At 42.8% G+C, this 17118-nt stretch overlaps 2 protein-coding genes across 8 annotated transcripts in view; one reads left to right on the forward strand and one right to left on the reverse strand.

Annotated features, from left to right (window-relative positions):
• Positions 1-16985, forward strand: ACTR8 (actin related protein 8). 6 transcript variants are annotated; one of them, XR_006741080.1, is made up of 14 exons: positions 5-205; positions 2554-2724; positions 4126-4236; positions 4862-4966; positions 5240-5413; positions 5826-5919; positions 6130-6262; positions 7759-7912; positions 9715-9810; positions 10255-10395; positions 11457-11721; positions 12381-12544; positions 13312-13543; positions 13582-14735. XR_006741080.1 is itself a non-coding variant. In XM_045579045.1 (14 exons), the coding sequence occupies exons 1-13, from the start codon at positions 83-85 to the stop codon at positions 13453-13455; spliced, it is 1875 nt and encodes a 624-aa protein (XP_045435001.1). In that variant the 5' UTR covers positions 5-82; the 3' UTR covers positions 13456-13501; positions 16639-16985. The 6 variants fall into 6 exon arrangements, 2 of the variants coding, with proteins under 2 accessions (XP_045435002.1, XP_045435001.1); XR_006741082.1 differs by having other exon boundaries at positions 13312-13535; positions 13578-14735; XM_045579045.1 differs by lacking the exon at positions 13582-14735 and adding an exon at positions 16639-16985 and having other exon boundaries at positions 13312-13501.
• IL17RB (interleukin 17 receptor B) overlaps positions 15510-17118 on the reverse strand; it is a 14571-nt gene continuing 12962 nt past the window's right edge. For both annotated transcript variants that reach the window (XM_036430851.2, XM_036430850.2), the window contains one exon: positions 15510-16909. In XM_036430851.2, the coding sequence (XP_036286744.1) occupies positions 16353-16909 (557 nt within the window). In that variant the 3' untranslated portion in view covers positions 15510-16352. The remainder of the gene's footprint in view (positions 16910-17118) is intronic.

Genomic DNA, 17118 nt, shown 5'->3' on the forward strand with positions numbered 1-17118 from the left:
CCTGCGCGGGGGGTGGGGGCCTCCAGTTCCGGCTGGTGTGGCGCGGCGCGGGAGCTGGGAGCTCGTGGGCGCTGCCGCCGCGATGACCCAGGCGGAGAAGGGGGACGCGGAAAACGGGAAGGAGAAGGGCGGGGAGAAGGAGAAGGAGCAGCGCGGAGTGAAGCGGCCCATCGTGCCCGCGCAGGTGCCGGAGTCGCTGCAGGAGGTTAGGCGCCGAGGGCGGGGCTCGGGAGGGCGGGTTCCCCGCGTCGGACCCGCTGCGGCTGCGGGGCTGGCTGCGACGGAAGCCTCGGGCCCGGGGTCTCGTTCCTCCGGGTCGTGGTGCGCTGGGTCCCCGCCGTCCGTCAGCACCACCCGCCGAGCGAGCCGCCGCCTCCCGGCCGTCACCCACCCCCCGAGTCCCGTGAGGGCGCGGCGGTCGCACGTACTATTGAGCGCCCTGGCCACAGGGAGTGCATGCCGACCCTAGTACGGGGCAGTTAGAGGTTCAGGCCTTTTTCTGTGTTAAAGAAGTCTCAGTTAGTGGAGGTCATTTCAAGCATAAAAGCAACATTTGTCTATGTAGACATTGGGTTCGTGTGTGTGAAAAACAAGATTAAGTTAGACCAGAAAAAAATTATTTGCAGTAATGGTAAGCAAAGGACCTTTATATATGTATATAAATACACACACTCAAAACAGGATATTGCTGGCAGGACCGATCCCAGTACCACCTATTTAATCCACACACACCCGCGAAAAGCAAGATTGTTAGACCATGTGATGTTAGACTATATATATATATATATATATATATATATATATATATATATATATATCACATTACTAATAACCAGTGAAGAAAACACCCGCATTCCCATAGGAAAATGGGCAAAGGTCATGTCCATTCACAGCAGAAATCAGGAGGCATGTCAGTGCTCAGACCTTGTTGGTGGACGCCTCTGAGGCTGGTTCCTTCCTGGGGGACGGAGAAGGATGATGCCCTGAGGTCCAGCTGGAAGCACAGGGCCCAGGGCCGGCAGCTGGTCAGCCTCAGGTGGTTATTACTGTTGACGACTCAGTCTTTCCACTTAACAGGCTCAGAGGCAGACCGCTGGGTACCCACCTTCCAGGATTCTCCCACTCTGAGGGCGAGGTCTGAAGGGGCGCTGACTGTTGGGGTCACTGGTATCTGAGCATGGTGTGGGGTGGGCTAGTGCATCACAGGAAGTATTGGGCAGCACAGCAGGTACCTCCTCCGGCACTGATGGTCAGGAATGGTTTCTGCAAAGGAGGTGACATCTGGACTAAGATCTGAAGAATGATTAGAGTTAGCTAAGGGGTGGGGAGGTGGAAATCTCAGGGAGGGAAGAGACCTGGGCTGAGAGGATATGAAGTGTTAGAGATACAGATGTCTGGAATTGAGGGAGAAAAGGGAGCGAGACATGAGAATGGAGGTATTAGCAGGGGACATATTATGAAGGTCATACAAGCCAGGTCTTTGTTTTTTTGTTTTTGTTTTTTGTTTTAATATTTAATATTTTATTGATTTTTTTTACAAAGAGGAAGGGAGAGAGACAGAGAGCTAGAAACATCGACCAGTTGCCTCCTGCACACCCCCCACCGGGTATGTGCCTGCAACCAATGTATATGCCCTTGACCTGAATTGAATCCGGGACCCTTCAGTCCGCAGGCCGACGCTCTACCACTGAGCCAAACCGGCTTCAGTTGAAGCCAGGTCTTTGAATCCAGAGCCTGGGTCCTTATCACTATAGCAACATCTCCTGACCTCCAGTCAGCTGTTTAACACCCTTTGTTTTTTTAAAACATTTTTATTGATTTCAGAGAGAGAAACATCAATGATGAGAGAATCATTAATCAGCTGCCTCCTGCTGAGGGTTGAGCCTGCAACCCAGGTACGTGCCCTTGATCAGAATTGAACCCAGGACCCTTCAGTTCGTAGGCCAATGTTCAAACCACTGAACCAAACCGGCTAGGCACACCCTTTGGTTTTTCCATGTCCTCTGAGGCACCTGTGCTATTAAGTCTATCTCATCTTGAACAAAATTTGTAGTGAGAGTGTAGAGAGCTTTTTTTTTTTTTTTTTTTTTTTTTTTTTACAAGCATCTTTAGGTGATTCAGATGTAGGAAACCCCAAATTTCACTATTCAGAGTCTTCCCTACTCTTATTCCTGGTTTAACTATCTTCCCTAGTAAATGGAAAGTTCTCTGATTTGGGGGACTTTGTCTTAGTCACCATTGTGCCTGGCATAGAAATGCCCAATAGGTTAATTTGCATTGGATAATCATGGTTCTGTTCATTTAAGCAAACATTTGTTGGGCTTTGTACTTAGATCCTGGGAATACAAACTATGAGATGAGTTTGTATTCAGGTAAAGATCAGTTAATTGGATGCTTCTCAAAGAACTCCCTGTATTAAATTAACTTTGATACCTTTGAGTCTGATGACCGTTACAGGAAACTAACTCTTTTAGTCTATCCTGTTACCTGTACGTTGTTTAACTTGTTACCTGTGTATTACCTAACTAAGGTCACACTTCTTTATATTTGCAGCAAATCCAGAGCAACTTCATTGTTGTCATACATCCGGGTTCAACAACTTTAAGGATTGGTCGAGCCACAGACACACTTCCTATCAGCATTCCTCATGTCATTGCACGAAGACACAAGCAACAAGGGCAACCCTTGTACAAAGACAACTGGCTCCTAAGGGAAGGACTGAATGTAAGTTAGAAACGGAGGGCCTGGAGAGAAAGCCCAAGGTTGTCTCCTTGGGAAGCCTTAGAAATTCAAATATATGCATAACCTTGAATAAACACCTTCACAGCTTTATGTTTTTAAATACTAGCATCATTCGGGGTTACAAATACCATTTTTCATCTGAGCTAACAACTTTAAATTGTAAAGAAGTAAATATAGCAATTCAATTGTTTTTTAACCCATTAGGATGAATTGGGTATTGAGGAAAGTGATTTTTTTTTTTTTAAACATATTTTATTGATTTTTTACAGAGAGGAAGAGAGAGGGATAGAGAGCTAGAAACATCGATGAGAGAGAATCATCGATCAGCTGCCTCCTGCACATCCCCTACTGGGGACGTGCCCGCAACCAGGTACATGCCCTTGTCCGGAATCGAACCCGGGACCCTTCAGTCCGCAGGCCAACGCTCTATCCACTGAGCCAAACCGGTCCCGGCGAGGAAAGTGATTTTTAATGGAAGATACAAACTTATCACTTACTTAAAATGATGCATTCAGATATTTTTTCTTCCAGATATTTAGAGGAGTTTAAATTCATGTTTTAATTCATAAGCAAATTAAATTTCTATACAAAGCACTTATTACAATCTTAGGTCAAATAATAATTTAAAGACAAAATGTATTTCCTTATACAGTAAATATTTATCCTATTTTACAATGGTAATTATCAGGAAAAGTTTGTGATAAGTGTTAAATGTGTATATTACACTGTAATCCACTTTTAAGTTTTAAATCAAGGGTAGTTTTAGGAACTTGCAGTTTCTGTAATTTTGATAATAAGCTTTAGGGTTCCATTTTTTAGCATATCTAGCAGACTTTACTTAAGTCTATATAACTTAATAACATAAGAACCTAAAAATCACATATTGAGTGATTCGACTTTAGAGAATAAAAATTGAAAGAAAATAAAATTTTCTACAAAAAATGTGTGAATATGTTCTTTACAGTATCATAGTAATTTGAACACTTGTTGATTAAGCAAAATAACACATGAAGAAGTATAACATTGTTACAAATTCACAACATGGAAATGATGTAATTATATGAGTCTCTGAAATCCTTTGTAAATGCAAAATAGTTATGCTCTGATTAGTATTATGAAATTTTTTTTATCAACCCAAAGTTACTCAAAGTAGATTTTTGCAAATAGTTGGCTTATAGTGAGGGTTCTTTTACATTTTTTATTTATAAATGACATAAAAATTACTTTGAATTCTGAAGATTACTACATACGACAGATTAGGGAAGCAACTTGTTGACGAGGGAGCATTTCCCATTGCTGCATTAAATTAGTACTAGTTTTCTAGGTTGCCTTCCCTTTTCACTAAGTCCTTTGTACCTCTCATCTTTCCTTCTTTTTTCCCAGAAACCTGAAAGTAACGAACAAAGACAAAATGGTCTTAAAATGGTGGATCAAGCGATATGGTCTAAAAAGATGTCAAATGGTACAAGACGGATTCCTGTGTCTCCTGAACAGGTTCAGTTTCAATTCTTCAGATTTATTCTTTTTGCACAGTTAGTATAGCATAATGCTATTAAAGTTCTCTACCCATTTCATTATGCAAATGCAATAAGAGATTTTCTTAAAAAGGAAGAAAAATCGTTCCTAATCACCTCTTGAATACCTGAATCAGTGTCACAAATGTTTAGGCAAGCCAAATGATTTATAAGATGGTATTTCCTGTCACAAGTTGATAAAGTTTACAGTTTACCTGAGAGTCTTAAGTGTATAATTCCAAGACCTTGTTGGGAAGCTGTAGTCTTACCATACTTTAATGCAATAAACCAATACAATTAGGAATGGCTATGAGTCAGTATGATATGTAAATTTGTATTAAACTTTAGGTAGAGTGCAGTATTAATTTTGGACTAGCTGTGAATCACTGCCTAGGTGTCATAAATCACAGGGAAAATCTAGATTGTGGAAAAGGGCAAGAGAATCCTTTTGTTACCAGTCAATATTCCCCCAAGTATATTGGTTTGTGATTAAAATTTGCCACTATAGCTGGTCCCTGAGGGAGAAGAAAAAAGAGGACTCAACTACACAGCCTTTCTTTTCCCTTGCCTAAATTCAGAGAATTAATGATGCACTTTCATTTCAGGCACGCTCCTACAACAAGCAGATGCGACCTGCAATTTTAGATCACTGTTCTGGAAATAAATGGACAAACACATCTCACCACCCTGAGTTTTTGGTAGGGGAAGAGGTAGGAAACTTCTTTACTGTGAAATGAAAGAAGAAAACTCATCTTAATGCTGAAATTCATTTACTTTCCCATCCAGTTCTAGTTCCCTGGCATTCCCTAATCCTACTTTGAGGACCAGATAGTCACGCTGGTTCTTAAATTAACAGATACTCTACCCTCAATACTTAGAACATTTAGCAAGTGTTAATGATAATTTCTTGCTTTAGGATTTTGAATGTGAATCCAGAAAACCTGAGAGAAGAGTTTTGATGTGTTCATCTCCCTGTCTTCTAGGCCTTGTATGTTAATCCACAGGACTGTTACAATATCCACTGGCCTATTAGAAGAGGGCAGTTAAATACTCACCCAGGACCTGGGGGCTCCCTTACAGCTGTTCTGGCAGATATTGAAGTAATATGGTCTCATGCAATACAAAAATACCTGGAAATTCCATTGAAAGATTTAAAGGTGAGCTCAGATTCCCAATTACTTGAATTGCCTTTTTTTTTTTAATATATTTTTTTGATTATTTTTTTTTTACAGAGAGGAAGAGAGAGGGATAGAGTATTAGAAGCATCGATGAGAGAGAATCATCGATCAGCTGCCTTTTGCACACCCCCTACTGGGGATGTGCCAGCAACCAAGGTACATGCCCTTGACCCGGGACTTTCAGTCCGCAGACCGATGCTCTATCCACTGAGCCAAACCAGTCTCAGCATACTTGGATTGTCTTTAAGATTCTTGGTCGCCCAATCGATATGGCTCCAACCATTTCTGCTTCTGCTTTAGAGAGACTCCTCTTTGAATATAAGTGTGGTGAAATGTATTGTGACCTGATTGTAATGTTAAATGTTTAATATTTTTTCTTTGTTCTTCTTAGTATTATAGGTGTATCTTGTTAATTCCTGATATTTATAATAAGCAGCATGTGAAAGAATTAGTGAATATGATCCTAATGAAGATGGGTTTCTCAGGTATGTCTGATACTCAAGTGAAGCCTACTTGAAATGAGAATCTCTTTTTCACTGACAAAGTTAATCCACTTTACTGCCTTATTGAAGTAGCTACTTGAGAGATTCGGCAATGCTTGGATATTTGCCCAGAAGTTCCTAGGCTTTAGTTGATGATTTGTTTTAGGAATGTTGCTGCTCCTCAGCTCCCTACTCTTTTGCCTTTTGTTTTAGGGATTGTGGTCCATCAGGAGTCTGTGTGTGCCACTTTTGGAAGTGGTTTAAGCAGCACGTGTATTGTAGATGTTGGGGACCAGAAGACAAGTGTATGCTGTGTGGAGGATGGAGTCTCTCATCGGAATACTCGGTAAGGGACATGGGAGGTGGCACTCGCCCTCCTTCTCCCCTCACAATCTGTTCAGCTATAAAGCATCACAAGTCAGAAAGAAATTATTTGTAAGGAATTATATATCCCGATTTTGCATGGGAAACCAGCAATATTGTGGAAGTGCACATTCTAGCAAGACTAGAGACAACTGATTTTACCCTTTCCTTTGGGACTCTGTAGTGTAAGTTCAACAGCAGCTCCTGAAAGTCCTAGTGTGTGCTGCACTGTCCCAGAGGAAGCGTATAAGTTAGCTCTGTGTCTTTTGCTGTGGTCTGGCCTAGACACACCAATCACTCAACAAAGCTTGATTTAGGCAAGTTGTGGAGGAGAAAATAGGTTTTTCAGGTTTGAGTTCTCTAGCTAGCATTTTGAGTATTTGCTTTTCTTGCCATAAATGGTGTTCAGTGAGTAACTTTATGGTGGGTAGTTCCCTTATTGTGTCATCGCTGATAGGAGAATCAATAAAATAACTAGCAGGTTTGCTGCTTGTCCTTCCTGGGACAAGGCCTGTCAGATAAGCAAGCACACTCTGTAGTGCACATGTGGGCTCCTTGCAGCATTGAGTGCTCCCAGGTGGCTTCACCAGGAAGCATGAATTCTTGTCCCTTACATTAGGTAGTGTGAATCTCAAAGTATAGAAACAAATACAAAAGAGGTCCCAAGAAGTCCATGAGAAAGGTTAATGTGTTGCCTCCCAACCCATGTTACAAAGCATTCTAAAGCCCAGTATGATTTAGTTTGGCTCATCCATTATTTATATTGTCTAATACCAGTGGTTTTCAAGGTTAAAACACTGGATTTCAGTTCTCTAACCACTAAAACAACGTAGCAGTGGTCTTTCCAAATTGTAGACACGTTCAGTTAGTGGGTATTACCCTCACAGATTTCTCCCATAACTTTGTCTTATGGTGTTTGTCACCTCTATTTGCTGGGGAATATACATAGGCAAACAACTATCAAATGGTGAATGTTGGAAATGAGCTGGACTTAATTGTGTGTTCTTTTGTTTCTTAGATATTTTTTGCAAATAGCATGACTGCTTCTAGGTGCTCTACCACTAATTTATTCCAGAGTTCCCTTTCTCCCTCCCATCCATTTATCTGTTCTTTCATTCTTTTTTTTTTTTTTTAATATATTTTTATTGATTTCAGAGAAGGGAAAGGGAAAGAGAGAGAAACATCTATGATGAAAGAGAATCATTGATTGGCTGCCTCATGCACCCCCTTACTGAGGATTGAGCCTTCAACTCGGGCAAATGTCCTTGTCCAGAATCGAACCCGGGACCCTTCAATCTTCAGGCTGACGCTCTATCCACTGAGCCAAACCAGCTAGGGCTGTTCTTTCATTCTTTTAATTTATTCCTACAACAAAAACATTTCTTAAAACTTTCTCTTTGTGCCTAATAGAGTTTTTGAATCACCCTTTGCACCTTCTGAACTGGGAGATTACCCATCTGCCCTTTCTCTTAACTCTAGACTCTGTCTGGCATATGGAGGGTCTGACGTATCAAGATGTTTTTACTGGCTGATGCAGCGAGCTGGATTCCCTTACAGAGAATGCCAATTGACAAATAAAATGGATTGCCTTCTTCTACAGCACCTAAAGGAAACTTTCTGTCATTTGGATCAGGTGGGAGCAAAATTAGAATTGATTATTTTTGCTTTCAGGAAAAATGTAACAATATCATGCTACTCTTTCAGCTTAAGCTGATAAAGCCTTGAAGCTGAAGCCTGTTGGAGTGAGTCTTTTGGTGAGGTCAGAGCTGTGTCTCAGGCTCTGGAGACGGCTTGTTTTTTTTTGTGTGTGTGTTTTTTTAAGAGTTTAGCAGATACCTCTCTATAGGTTGAAGAAGGATGAAGTTAAATCTTTATGTGTGAAGAATAGTAGCAGGTAATATGTAGGTACAGACACTTAGTAAAATGGCACCTTTGGAAGCACTTTCTCAGATTGTGAACAAGTCAACATTTTATCATTGCTGTATATGGTTTGCTACCTTTTTATATTCTTTTAGATATTTTTTTCACCTTTTCTTTCTTTTTCTTTTCTTTTTTTTTTTAATATATTTTATTGATTTTTTTACAGAGAGGAAGGGAGAGAGATAGAGAGCCAGAAACGTCGATGAGAGAGAAACATTGACCAGCCGCCTCCTGCACATCCCCTACCAACGTACATGCCCTTGACCGGAATCGAACCCGGGACCTTTCAGTCCGCAGACTGACGCTCTACCACAGAGCCAAACTGGTTTCGGCTCACCTTTTCAAGTAATATAATTCTGATAAGAATTTTTGAGAAATATAAAGCTAGGAAACATTCTCAGTTATTGAGAGCATTTTCTGATTGATTGGGGGACAGGGGGGATTCCCTCAGCCCAGCTTACACCCTCCAATCTGGGATCCCTCTCACAGTCCAGGACTGCTGGCTCTCAACTGCTCGCCTGCCTTCCTGATTCCCCCTAACCTCTTCTGCCTGCCAGCCTGATCACCCCCTAACTACTCCCATGCCAGCCTGATTGATGTCTAACTGCTTCCCTTTCAGCCTGTTTGCCCCCAACTTCCCTCCTTTGCTGGCCTGGCCACCCCTAACTGCCCTCCCCTGAAGGGTTGATTGCCCCCAACTGCCCTCCCTTGCAGGCCTGGTGCTTCCCAACTGCCCTCCCCTGCTGGCCATCTTGTGGTGGCCATCTGGTGTCCATGTGGGAGAAGGATCTTTGATCATATAGTGCAGCTATCTTGATCTTTTGTGTTCAGTGATAGTTAATCTTCATATTAGTCTTTTATTAGATAGGATAGAGGCCTGGTGCATGGGGGGAGGGAGGGCGCCAGCTGGTTTGGGTGAGCGTCCCCTTGGGGTGTAGGGCAGCCTGGGAGTGGGGTCTGTGGTGGTTTGCAGGCCAGCCATGCCCCCCGGGGACCCAAGCAGAGGCCTGGGATCTGGGATTTATTTATCTTCTACAATTGAAACTTTGTAGCCAGGAGTGGGGCAAAGCCGCCTTGCTCCAAGGCTAGGACAGGCGGAAAGCTTGGCTTCTTCCATTGCCTGGGAAACCCAAGCCTCCCTCCTGCTCTCTATGGCTGCAGCCATCTTGGTTCGGATTAATTTGCATACTCACTCTGATTGACTGGTGTGCGTGGCTGGTGGTTATGCTTGTGGGTATAGCAGAGGTATGGTCAATTTGCATATTACTCTTTTATTAGAAAAGATTTTATTGATAATGAAGAAAACAAAACATTTAACATTTGTGTCAATTTCACAAATGTTAAAAAGAAAGCAAGTCACCATTAAGCTCTTATGAAGTTCCAGTGGGTGTGGTAGAAAGTTGTAGGGCAGCCCTTTTATAGGTACGGTTAAGATGGCAGGGAGGCTTCATTGTAATTGGAGGAGTTTACCTGCACTTTTACTGATTCACTGACAGCATCTTTTCCTGGAACCAGGACATCTCTGGGCTTCAGGACCATGAGTTTCAGATTCGGCATCCAGACTCACCTGCCCTGCTTTACCAGTTTCGATTGGGAGATGAAAAACTCCAGGTAATGTGTGGGTATATATTTTTTCGGCTAGAAAGAAAGCCAGCCAGGTTTCCATGTCATGCTGGAAACCTCATGAGGTCAGAATGTGAGGTCAGAATGTGAACTGGTTGTAGATTATTCACTAACTCATTTTAGAATAGATCTGAGAACCATGTTTTTAATTAGTCACTACGTGATAAGTCATTTAGAGAGAGATCCCATTCTTCTAGGTAACATTTGCTTTGAGATTTTGTGGTATCATATCACCCATTCATTAGATGATAAGTGAGTTTTCTGCCTGTTTGCACTGAAGAAATAATGCTTTTCCCCAAAAAGGACACTGCACAATCTTAACTTCTAGGATCTAATCTGCCAGTTTTATTTTTTTGGAAGAACAAAATTTAGTGGGTCAGTTTTTTTCAAGAGGCAGTATCTCAGCTGATTATTCTTTTCTTCCACATGCAGGCTCCAATGGCTTTGTTTTACCCAGCAACCTTTGGAATCGTCGGACAAAAAATGACGACTCTGCAGCACAGGTCCCAGGGTGACCCCGAGGACCCTCATGATGAACACTACCTGCTGGCCACACAGAGCAAGCAAGAGCAGGTCCGCAGGCTCTGGCATGAGAGGAGACGGTTTGTCCCTGCAGGAGAAGTTGGCCCGTAATTGATGGATCAGTGCAGTCCCTGCCATCTGACAGTGCTAAAGCTGATCCTGTTTTAGAACTGTGGGTGAAATGAAGTCTAAATTTAAAATCTGGGTGGCAGATCTTTTGGTTCTGCAAGCATTCATCCATTTTTCAGAATACCAGTCCATATATTTGAAAGTAAATTTAAGGGAGTTATATTTGAATATTTATCTGTGCTAAATATTTTCAGTAAAACCTCACTTCTGTTTAATTATAAGGTATGAGAGTTGTGTGGCATAAGCACAGAGCTGATGCTAGTAATAGGATGGCTGATGCGGGGGCACAAATTAGAGCTGTTATCAGCTAATGAAACGGCAGCTCAAGGTGAAGAGAAGAGGGCCGTAGCGGTTTCTAATCTTCATTCCTGCCCCAAAGGTGAATACAAGGTGGTTAGAAAATGAGGATTTTAGCCGAAACCGGTTTGGCTCAATGGATAGAGCGTCAGCCTGTGGACTGAAACAGGTCCCAGGTTCGATTCCGGGCTGTGGGCACATCCCCAGTAGGGGGTGTGCAAGAGGCAGCTGATCGATGTCTCTCTCATCGATGTTTCTAGCTCTCTATCCCTCTCTCTTCCTCTCTGTACAAAATCAATAATATATATATATATTTTTTTTTTAAATGAAGATTTCATAATACTGTCCCAAGAATTACTCTGAAATACTCTACTTGAAAACTCAGTTCAAGGAGAAAAGTTAGTCTGTACTGATATCTCAACTTTAACATCCAGCCTGTAATAGTAAGGTGCTGAGATTGCCCTCCCTGCCAGAGACTGCTTTAGAATTGTAGAAGTGCACCCTCTTCTGTCATCACTCACTCCAGGTGATTGGTTGTATACTCTGGTGTATTTCCTCTGCACCACAGCGGCAGGCCCTCGTGTATGTGCATAGTGAGGGAGCAGCAGGGGGAGGGGAGTTTAGTTGAAAAGCATCGACCACGCTCTTAGTCATACCATCTACTTGATTGTCCTTTTCATTTAAAGTCTGCAAAAGCTACTGCTGACCGCAAGTCTGCATCCAAGCCCATTGGATTTGAAGGGGATCTTCGTGGGCAGACCTCGGATCTTCCAGAAAGACTCCATTCCCAGGAGGTGGATTTGGGGTCCTCCCAGGCAGACTGTCTGATGGCTGGCAACGACTCCGAGGAGGCCCTCACCGTGCTGATGTCCAGGAAGACTGCCATCTCGCTGTTTGAAGGGAAAGCCCTAGGCCTGGACAAAGCCATCCTTCACAGCATAGACTGCTGTTGTAAGCACATTCGGGGAGGCCGGGAGATGCAATTACATGAACTGGCTAAAGCTAGGTATGGTTGTGCAGCGTAGCATAGCGTTACTCATTCAAAAACAACCGAGCATCTATCTTGTGCTTGCATTAGGCAAATGATCACACAAATGTGAAATTACAACTGTGGCAGGTGTAAAGAATGGAACTAAACAGTACTGACAGAGAGCTTCTGAATGAGGGATTTAATAAGGGTGTTTTATACCATAGGAGAGGTGTGGAGGGTGGGAGACAGGGAAAGCTTGTTTGAGCAAACCACTTGAGAGAGATCTGGGTGGTGAGTGGGGGTTAGCCAGTCACGGATGGGTGGCATTTCAGGCTGAGGAGGAAGCCTGAGTGAGGGCCAGTGTGAATGGGACACGGTGTGAGGAGGAGGCTAGAGAAGTGAGTGCACGCTACATGGGGCTTTTTAGGCTCCTCAGTGATTTGGATCTTGCTGCAAGTACCAGGGTTGGGGTAGCAACATGCTCATATTTGTGTTTTACAAGGTTCCTCTGGCTGCATTGTTGAGGGGTTGGAGAGAGATCCTTAAGAGGGCTTTTGCACTTTCTAACTAAGCAAGAGGTGGTGGTGGGTATGCCTAGGGTGGGTGGGTAAGCATGGAAGGGCTATCACTGTCTTTGCAGCATCTGATGACACCAAAAAGAAAATGTACAGTTCCATCCTGGTGGTGGGAGGTGGCCTGATGTTTCATAAAGCACAAGAATTTCTGCAGCACAGAATTCTCAACAAAATGCCACCTTCCTTCAGGCGAATTATTGAAAACGTAGAAGTCATCACAAGGCCCAAGGTATGGACTGTGCAAATGGAACCTCCATATTTCTAATTCTATTGTATGTGGACAGATAAAGTCCTGGAAGTTATTGTCATATGTCTGGGAGTTCTTGAGGGTTTGGGGCAAGTGGAAATGTTACTTAGAGCAGGTCATAGATGTGGAGAAAGGAGCTCTGAGCAAGGGGACTGGATTCTGGGTTTTAGTCCCTGCTGTGCTCTCCAAAGCTAGCAAGACTGACTGCCTTTGTAGGACGGTGGGACCCGGAGGAGACTGGCCTGGGTCATGCCACCAGCCAGAACGACTCCGTTATCTTTCATGCTGAGAGTCTGCTACCGGTCCCTAGACCAGGTGATCGTTAAGAATCATTTAGACTTGAGCTGTTTTGAAATATAAACCTAGGAATTTAGAAACAAATTGTGCCTATGCTTCATTGTCTCATTGACAATTCCTGGGAATGTTCTCACTTAATTTTAATCCTGAGGAAGAGATTGTGGGATATATTTATTCTACCCCAATTTCAAAGTAAGTTATTTCCTTACATATGTTCTGTATTCAGAGTTGTTTGTGGAATAATGGTGAATAATAGCAGCTATAGAAATACAAACTAAAAAGTTTTGTCAGTTGATACAGAGTACTTAACGCAGGTTTAAAATCTGGCTTATCAGGTATTAACTCAGTTGGGGGTGGGGAAGTGGAGGGGGAGTTTCCACCCCAAAATTCAAATAAATGATTGAGGGGACATCTTGTCTGTTTGTGCTGACCTATCTGTACTGCCGCTCTAGGACATGGATCCTCGGCTGATCGCATGGAAAGGGGGCGCAGTGCTGGCTTGTTTGGATACGACACAGGAACTGTGGATCTACCAGCGAGAATGGCAGCGCTTTGGTGTCCGCATGTTACGAGAGCGAGCTGCCTTCGTATGGTGAAATGGACAGGAAAAGTCACTCTTGGAGACCCGAAACAAGCCTCTTGGTATAAAAGACTCTTAGAGAATATATATATATATATATATATATACACACACACATACACACACACACACACACACGTATATTTTTAAGTTTATTATCCTAAGTGCTTCAATTTCATGGAAAATAAATGAATTTTAACTTGTGTTGAGGACATGACATTGTTGTGAAATTATAAGCTACTTTTGCAATCGACCTTTGAGAATAAATGCACTAGTGTCTCCCGCCCCTTTCAGGGTCTCAGGAACCTCCCAGTGATGTGAGAGCTTGAGCCATTGTCGAGTGGTGAAGCTCTTCATTGCAGTTGACTTCTGAGTGACATGAGACAGTCTCCTGCATCCCTGAGGAGGGGGGTGTGATTTGGGAGCATGCATTGTATGGTCATGACATTTTCCCTCTTGGCTAGAACAGCGAGCACATCATGTGTCTTGAGTGTTCTCAGAATTTCAAATAGGAACAAGTTTTTGTTTTTAAAATTTTTCTGTTACATTACAAAAACGATGAGGGCAGATTCAGGTCTAGATTTGTCAGGGCAGATTGGGCTGTCTGGTTTTTGTTACTCAACATGCTCTAGGGCAAGGAAAAGAAAACAGTCATCATCTGACCAAAACAGAACGAGAGCTGGAAAGGGAATTTTGTTTCTTTGATACGGCCAATAGGAATGACTTTGGTATAATTTAGGGTTGTTAGCATGTGTTGTACAGATAAGCCGGCTGACTGCTGCAATTACTGCTAACAATTCTCTTTATCTGAAGGACCAGTGAAAACATTTGGAGTTCTTTGTGTTCAGTGTGGCCAGTTGACCTTAACCTGTGAGCAGTGTGAAGCAGACAGCTATCACCACCAGAGGGCCAGGCCTTAGAGAAGCCTGAGCAGAAGAGGAGGCCTTGCTTGCTGAACTGAACCAGAGCCAGTCAGTGAGCACAGCATGGGGGCTCAGAGACCTGGAAGGGTTGGGCAGTGCCCAATTCCTGCCAGTTTCTCGCACTTGCTTCCACTATCTCACCACCAAGAACTGGAGGTGGGACTGGGGCAAAGACGAACATAGGGACAGTTAAGGGGTAAATAAGAGTGGAATATAGAATAAGGATGGTAATAAGTCCTTAGACATGGAGCAATGCTGGTAATAGCATTTTACAATAAGAGTATTTTATGTATCTGCCTAGTAGGTTAGGAACAAGGGAGGGTGTAACAAAATGTAACTTGGTAGTACTATTTGGAATGTATGCCTTCAGTTTGAAAGTCGTATGTTCTTTGACTTAAAACCTTTTTTAAAAATACATTTACATAAGATTTTATGTTACTGAGCTGTATCAATACAATTTAGTATTGGCTACCTAGTTCCAAAAATATAATTTTTGTTGTTGTTTTTAATGTGTTTATTGATGTGAGAGAGAGGAAAAGAGAGAGAGAGATGGAGAAACACCTATGTGAGAGAAATATCTATCAGCTACCTCCTAAACGCTGTATTGTACAGGCTACTTGTAGGGTGGATTGTACCCAACCAGGGATTGAGCCTGCAACCTGGGCATGTGCTTCAACTGGGAATCGAATCAGTTACCTTCCGGTGCATGGGACAACGCTCAACTGAGTCACAGGGCCAGGGCTGCTTCTGTTTGCAATGGTTTTTCACGTAATAGCATATTGCTCTGATAACTGGTAGGTGTTGATTCAGAGGAAGTTAGCTTCTGGTCCAAGTTTTAACAGCCATGTCCGTCTTTTATCACCAGCACTTTAAAGCACTGTGAAGACTAATCTGACAAATGACTTTTGCCACATTAAACATATTGACTGAGTCATTACTAAGTATTTGCTGGTGAAGCTGGACACAGTGAGATTTCTTTCTGTGCTTTAGTATTTTGCTGTGTGAAAGGACAGGCATTCCCAGAAATATGCTAACATATATAACCTTTTGGTGTCGTAGGATAAAAAAGATGCTTTTAGGAAAATAAAAAAAGTCTCAAAATACCACATAACTCTTGTATTCTGTAACTCTATGGTAGTTTGTTTTTACCTAATAAGCCATTATAATAACTCATTTTTATAAGTTTACTTCAAGAGGGCTGTCTTCCAACATAGGAATTATTTTTGTTCTAAACACAGAAACTTACATAGTCAAGAAACTGAACTCTGACAGTGACCTCTAGTAGGTAACTGGACAAAAGTAGACTACGGGTCTGCAAGTGTATTTTGGTGTTCATGTACAAGAGACACCTATACAAGAGGAAAATAGGACACGAACCTACTTTGGAGAGAAAAGGTGCTATGAAAATGCCAAATACTACAAGTGGATACAGATGTACTAGGTTCGTCTGGTCAGCAAAGATGGGTCCAGCCTGTTGTTCCTATTTGTGTTAAAAATGAAGATGCGTGTGAGAGCGCGTTTTTACCTAAAAAATTGAGTGAATTAGCTAGGGCTTACTAAGTTTAGCATTCATTAATTAATCTTAGCACGTTACAAAGCTAAACACGTCTGCCAACAATGCAGGGCAGGGTCTATTCAAGACAACGTTCAGCAGGAAGAGGCACTGTCCGATGGTACGGTTTCATGTTGTAACGATTGTTTTAGTTATGAAATAAGATTTAGCTTTATAATTACAAGTTTAGTTTCCGTTCAGTTAATACTACAATAGTATTAGTCTACAGTAATATCTGTAACGAGTGACATAAGATTTTTAATGACTAGACGAAGGCGTATACGTTCCTTTACGAGCCCTCCCTATTACTAACGCAATTATATACATACATGCATACAATCCGCCCTACGAGCAGTCTGTACAGTAAACTCCAGAACCAACACAGGCTTTTCCAACGAGGGCTAGGAAGGCTTCGAGTTCTCGCTTCCTGGGGGTGGGCTACACGGAGGAGAGGCTGTGGCAGGCTGGCAGCCTTTTCCCCGCCAACGCGTGCCGCTCGGCGCGGAGCAGCTCCACGCAGAAAGTGGCAGCGTCCTTCATGAGGTAGTACCGGGGGCAGACGCTGAGAGCATTGTAATCGTCTTTGGTATCAGCCTCTCTAAAGTAGACCACCAGGTATTTGTGCAGATGCGTCTGGCTCCTCAGGTCGCTGCAGAAGAGGTTGAAGGCCAGGGGAAACAGGTCTTGGGAGTTCTCATGAAGGCTGCCCTTGCTCTTGCCACAGGTGCCATCACACCCGGGGTTGACATCATTGGAAAGAAGGAAAACGACTTTTTCCGCAGCTTGCTTCTGCGTGGTGAGCCACTGCACCAGACCCATCTCGGCTATTTTCTTTCTCTGCCACTTGTCCAGGATAACCTCGCTTCTGCAGTGGTTCTGAAGAAACTCGGTGAAGTAACAGACTGTGTGATGGAAACATATTTCGGGTGGGTAGACCACAAGAACCTTAATGGGGGGCAGTAGCGTGGTGGTGGGGAAGGAAGTACTGATCCTTTCTGTGGAGAGAGAAAAGCATTTGTTTTCTATAAACAGCAAATGGCAGTCCTTTGCGGTAAAGATGTTGTAAAAGCTATATTTTGTAAGTCCTTATCACTAAATCAGTCTCTTAGTCAAGCCATACCTTTTCAGGTAAATTCATAGGTTTGAGGTATTCTGTTTTAGGTGGGTGGTTGTAACTGGAGTATTATTAGTACCATATATAAAC

The sequence above is a fragment of the Pipistrellus kuhlii genome, unplaced genomic scaffold, assembly GCF_014108245.1.
Source record: "Pipistrellus kuhlii isolate mPipKuh1 unplaced genomic scaffold, mPipKuh1.p scaffold_m20_p_11, whole genome shotgun sequence".
Classification (NCBI taxonomy): Eukaryota; Metazoa; Chordata; class Mammalia; order Chiroptera; family Vespertilionidae; genus Pipistrellus; species Pipistrellus kuhlii.

What these genes read in the sequence shown, in the direction of transcription:
- ACTR8 (XM_045579045.1), top strand. Translation starts at nt 83, where the DNA reads ATGACCCAGGCGGAGAAGGGGGACGCGGAAAACGGGAAGGAGAAGGGC. An exon ending in TTCCTGTGTCTCCTGAACAG is followed by an intron (nt 4,237 to 4,861) that starts GTTCAGTTTCAA and finishes CTTTCATTTCAG; the next exon opens with GCACGCTCCTACAACAAGCA. An exon ending in CACAGAGCAAGCAAGAGCAG is followed by an intron (nt 10,396 to 11,456) that starts GTCCGCAGGCTC and finishes TTTCATTTAAAG; the next exon opens with TCTGCAAAAGCTACTGCTGA.